Source organism: Camelina sativa, chromosome 10 (genome assembly GCF_000633955.1).
Source record: "Camelina sativa cultivar DH55 chromosome 10, Cs, whole genome shotgun sequence".
In the NCBI taxonomy this organism is placed as follows: Eukaryota; Viridiplantae; Streptophyta; class Magnoliopsida; order Brassicales; family Brassicaceae; genus Camelina; species Camelina sativa.
The window spans coordinates 22751313-22756652 of NC_025694.1; the positions used below are offsets into that span (position 1 = coordinate 22751313).

Here is a 5340-nt window from a genome sequence, read left to right on the forward strand (position 1 = left end):
GTTCCAAATCATGATGACGTGGTTAAGCTAGTGATATGCCACGTGGACATAGAAGCCGAAAAGTCTGATTTCTCTTATCATCATCTTCCAAATCTCTCTCTTTCTCTTTAACAAAACTTTACTCTCGTTTTTCTTATAGAGTTTTCACAAAATCTTGAGAAAGCAAGAATCCTTAGTCGGAGATTATAGAGAAGAGTTTGAGAAGGAGAGAGATGTGGAAGAGTTCAAAGATCTGATTTTTGAAGAAATGGCGGCGAACTCTGCGGTTATATCGCCGGGGATGTTCAGAAGTTACCACCGGCCGGTTATAGTGACGACGGAGGTCAGATCAGTTATCAGGTCGAGAGTGAAGTGCCAAGTGTCATCCGTAAAACCCGCCACGTATTCATCGAGACTCTCCACTGATATTCCTCTCCACGAGTCTCCTCAGGTCTCTCTTCTCTTTAACAACGTTTTTTTTTTTATTATTTTCTCTCTTCTCTTCTCCTCAGGTTTGATTGAGATTTTGACATTTTGTGGAATGTTTCAGGCTTTCTTTGATGAGTATTTGGATAATAAATCGAGAGTGTTCGAAGCAATGTTTCCAGATAAACCAAGAAGCCATAGACTTAACGAGGTACGTATAAATCTTTAAAGTTAAATAGGGGTTAACAAAAATGGGCATTTGGTCTAGTGGTATGATTCTCGCTTAGGGTGCGAGAGGTCCCGAGTTCAATTCTCGGAATGCCCCCCATTTCTGTTTTTTTTTCTTGTCTTTTTATTAATTTGGAATTTGTGTTTAGGACGAATGGAGGATTCAGATGTTACCAATAAACTTCCTCTTCCTCACTGTGTGGCCTGTGGTGGATATGAGGTTAAGATGCAAATCCAACGGTCAAGATTATCCGCCAAACGTACCTTTAGATATATCCAAAGTTCTTGAGCTCAACATGGTAATTTCTCTTTTTGTCTTTAGCTTCAAAACTAGTTTGTAGTATCTGTGATTTGCTGCGCTTTGTAAATTTTACATTTTTGAATTATGGTTTTTTTTTTTTTACAGATGAGATGGAAGCTTCAAGGGCTTGACCGAGTAATGGAACCGTCTGATTTCAGTTTGGAAGTCAAAGGAGCATTGTATCCTGACCGAAGAGGAAAACACACGAGGCTCAGAGGTCAGCTAGAGATGAATATAAGCTTTGTGCTACCTCCAGTTCTCGAATTGGTACCTGAAGATGTTCGGAGAAACTTGGCCAATGCGGTTAGAAATTGTTACATTAAACTCTCTTTTCTTTAGTATCTTTTCAACTCAATTTAAGTACATGATGATCTTTGTTTTTGACAGGTTTTGACCGGTTTAGTGGAGAATATGAAGCATAAGGTTAATGGGAGCTTGCTTGCTGATTATAGCAAATTCAAGAATGAAAGAAAATTACAGAAGTAATTGATCGAATGAGCCCGAGTTAATTGTTAACGTTCGACCATGTATAGTTTTTCAAACGATCGGGATATATATCAGTGAGAAGCATGAGAGTTAATTGCTTACCATATAGCCTAGTTGAGTATCCATACACATTGCATTCACTGTACAGTTTTGGTTTGATTCATTTTGTCTACCCCTTAAAAGAAATAAAAATGTGAAATGGAGCTTTGGTTTTATTGACGCAGTTACAACACCAATTGGTTGAACCAGACTATATCAGGTTCAGTTTAGCTTTATCAAAACCTCTGTCTGAGACCGAAGCTTCTAACTAACTTATCTACAATTTTCCTTTCCAACTTTGAATGGTATCGTGTCAGTCTCATCTACACCCACGAATGCGTGAAAGAATGAGTAAGCAATACAGATTCCAAGACAGTGATGACATGTAACGTCTTGTAGTCACGGCACGTGGATGTAAAAGACCGAAAAGAACCAATATTACAAAACTCTACCGTGACGGTTTTAATCTCTCTGTCTCATTCTCAAATCTTTAACAAAAAAGTCTCAACGTATAGAGATAAACCAAGACGCAATCTTTTAGGTATAGATAGAGATAGATTGAAAGATAAAAGAGATGTGGGAAATATCAAAGATCAAATCTTGGTGAAATGGCGGTAAGCTCTGCGGTGGTGTATTCGTGGCCGGCGATGCTTGGAAGTTGCGGGCAGGTGAGATCAAAACGGTGGGGAGTGAAGTGTCAGTTGTCACATGTAAAACCTGCTAAGTATTCATCTAAAATATCTACCGATATCGCTCTCAACGAGTCTCCTCAGGTCTCTTTCTCATTCTGTAATGGTATACATTTTACACACAAATGAGTGTATTAATATGGAATTTCTTGCGGAATTTTTCAGGCGTCGTTCGATGATTATTTGGAGGACAAATCGAGGGTTTTTGAAGCAATGTTTCCGGATAAACCCCAAAACCATAGGCTTAACGAGGTATTATGCAATTTCTACCGGGGATCCTCAAGACTCCGTTACTTACTTTTACTACAAGGCATGTGTCTAAAAGTGTTTATTCTACCTGACTATAAAAATTGATTTTTGGAAGTTTTGTCGTACTTTTTTTTTGAGTTATTCGACCAAACCAACCTTGGACTTCGAAATTTTGATAATAGTTAGCATGTTTTAGATGAATATATTGGTAGAAAATAATTTTACTAAGAGGCAAAGAGGTCCCCCATTTAATTATTGGAATGTCCCATAATTGTTAGTTTTCTTAATCATGTTTGTTTACTATATGTTTATACTACTTACAATGTGCAGGAAGAATGGAGAATACAAATGTTGCCAATAAAATTTTTCTTTCTTACTGCTTGGCCAGTGGTGGTCATGCGAATTAGATGCAAATCAAACGGTCAGGATTACCCATCGGGCATACCTCTAGACACAACCAAAGTTCTTGAGCTCAACATGGTAATACCACCACATGAATCACAAGTTCAGTACTAGTCAGATTATTATTTTTATTTAGCCTTTGAACTCTGATTTTCAGACGACATGGGAGCTCAAAGGGCTAGACCGAGGAATGGAACCAACTAATTTCACTCTCGGAGTCAAAGGAGCATTGTACCCAGACCGACGTGGAAGGCGCACAAGGCTCAAAGGTCGACTAGAAACGAGCATTAGTTTCGTGCTTCCTTCCGTTCTCGCACTGGTGCCAGAAGATGTCAGGAGAACCATGGCCAACGCGGTAAGAAACTGTTTCTTTTGTGCGTTTACAAACTCAAAATGCTATGTACAGAGAGGGTTTATTATACATCATCTATGTTTTTGATTCGGCCTTTTACAGATTTTGACCGGTTTGGTGGAGAACATGAAGCATAAGGTTATTGAGAGCTTGGTCGCTGATTATAGTAAATTCAAATATGAAAGGAAAATACACAACTAGTGATAGTATTATTAGTAGCATTGTTTAACCATGTATAGTTCTAGATTCCAATGTATGAACAATGGATGCAAGATGAAGGACCTCGATTGTTGGAAATAATTTAGGATTTTGCTCTCATTGTTCAACAATGTATAGTTCTGGATTGGATATGAACAATATACACAATAAACGCGACACTTGGGCCTCGAAGCTTTACTTGCTTTAGCGTATGCATAGTCAAATTTAGAATACAAAGGTGTGGCAAAGACAATTTTTCACACATAAAAAGAGAAGAGGACAAATAAAAAGATTCACAAACAAACACAACAGTTGTTCTTTCATTTTGATCCGATTTAGTTACACAGGCTTACTTGGTGAGTTTGAAGTACAAGATGAGGATAATGGCGGCAATCAAAGCTATGATAATGCCTCCAATGGTCCATTTGTTCTTGTTCATCCTCCTTGTCATGCCTGTCAAGATCTTCTTGCTCTTTCCAATGTTATCATCTACTCCATGAAGCTGTCAATAGAGTTGTAAATTTTGATTAACACAATACCAACTCACTTAGCAGGTAAAAAAAGGTCCCTAAATTCTCATATTTAGAGAGCAAGCAAAAGTGTTGCAGAAAGAACTAATACCGTGTCGTGGGCGCGTAAGAGAGATTGTCTCTGACTGTGCAAGTCTTGGAGGATAGAAACACCGATATCTTCAGTCTCCATCATTGTTCTACGACTGTCTTTGACTCTGTCAGTGGTTCGGCCCAAACGCTCAGTTGACATCATTAATCTTGATCTTTGATCAGCCGAAGCCTGACCTCAACGACAAATCGATAAAAAATTAACTCAAAAGTTGTCTTACTAGCAAAGATTGAGATGTAACTACATGGAAACAATATGACTAATTCTTTTACTTACCGTTTTTGTGTCAGCCATACCAGCTTCCAGTAACTCATCTCGAGCAGCAGCGTTCAAGGTTCCAGTTGTGATTCTCTTTACTTCGGTTTTGAAATTGTTCAAATCAGACTTGAATTCTCTTAATTTGACAAGGAGGCTGGACTTAAGATTTGGTGGAAGGCTCCTTGCCTCAAGATCCATTTTCCTAATCTGGTGAAGAAAAAAGGACAGAGCATCATCAAAATGAAAAATGAACACATAATACCAAAGCTTCTATTATAATAACTTCACGTTACACCAACCACATACCAATACTTCCGCATTATCCAGCCCAGATTTGATTTCAGAGAGCTTCTGCTTCTTCTGTTCTGCAAAATCATTACGAGTATTATCATCAATGCATCTGAAACTGTCTGTGCAAACAACAACAACATATACTAATCAAGGGAATAAACAAAAACTATGATAATGGTCAGTCATCACAACTAAAGCACAAGCTCTCTTCTCAAATCAGCAACCAAGCAAAAGAAAGGCATGAAGGAAGGATCCAAAATGCACAATACTATGAATGAAACATAAACTAAAGTATCTCAGAATGGATTCAAGATTTGTTAATCTTCACCTCCATCAAGTGCAATAGCTGATGAACATTTCTTAGAAAGACTCGCCGAGAGCTCACAATACTGCCGCTCGTATCCATCAAACGCATCACTCATTGTTCCCAAATGGGGGAATTACAACTAAGAACTCTGCAGAATCATCAACACACAATAAATTATTAAACAAAAACTGAAGCAAACAGAGTAATCAACTTAGAACAATAATGAGTGAAGCATTTCGATATTAAGAACAAATTTAAAATCCAAATCCCATTAACATCGATCGATTGTGATATCTTAAGAAATCCAAAAACCCTAACATATTATTTGTGTGTTCCAAAACTAGATCGCCATACAGTAAAAGCTAAGCCAGAAAAGGTAAAATTCACGGATGCGTCCGATGATCGGAAGAAGAAACGAAAGAGGTTAGCCGGAGAAGAAGCGATTTGAAGCACAAAATTAAAAAAAAAAAAAAAAAAAAAAAAAAAAAAAAAAAAAAAAAAAAAAAAAAAAAAA

At 37.6% G+C, this 5340-nt stretch overlaps 3 protein-coding genes and 1 non-coding gene across 5 annotated transcripts in view; 3 read left to right on the top strand and 1 right to left on the bottom strand.

The window, feature by feature from the left end:
* Window positions 109-1635, top strand: LOC104719626. The gene is made up of 5 exons (XM_010437579.2): window positions 109-430; window positions 530-616; window positions 783-932; window positions 1040-1237; window positions 1322-1635. The coding sequence occupies exons 1-5, from the start codon at window positions 248-250 to the stop codon at window positions 1418-1420; spliced, it is 717 nt and encodes a 238-aa protein (XP_010435881.1). The 5' UTR covers window positions 109-247; the 3' UTR covers window positions 1421-1635.
* Window positions 659-730, top strand: TRNAP-AGG. The gene has a single exon. It is a non-coding gene; the product is annotated as a tRNA-Pro (tRNA).
* On the top strand, window positions 1925-3541 carry LOC104719628. Its single transcript, XM_010437582.2, has 5 exons — window positions 1925-2232; window positions 2314-2400; window positions 2728-2877; window positions 2957-3154; window positions 3254-3541. Exons 1-5 carry the CDS (start codon window positions 2068-2070, stop codon window positions 3350-3352), a joined length of 699 nt encoding a protein of 232 aa, XP_010435884.1. The 5' UTR covers window positions 1925-2067; the 3' UTR covers window positions 3353-3541.
* LOC104719627 (vesicle transport v-SNARE 11) overlaps window positions 3530-5340 on the bottom strand; it is a 2519-nt gene continuing 708 nt past the window's right edge. The window contains exons 2-6 of one of the 2 annotated variants that reach the window (XM_010437580.2): window positions 4848-4974; window positions 4535-4593; window positions 4247-4435; window positions 3971-4141; window positions 3530-3851 (exon numbers count right to left, since the gene is read on the bottom strand). In XM_010437580.2, the coding sequence (XP_010435882.1) occupies window positions 3699-3851; window positions 3971-4141; window positions 4247-4435; window positions 4535-4593; window positions 4848-4941 (666 nt within the window). In that variant the 5' untranslated portion in view covers window positions 4942-4974 and the 3' untranslated portion in view covers window positions 3530-3698. The remainder of the gene's footprint in view (window positions 3852-3970; window positions 4142-4246; window positions 4436-4534; window positions 4594-4847; window positions 4975-5340) is intronic. The other variant, XM_010437581.2, reaches the window with a different exon arrangement.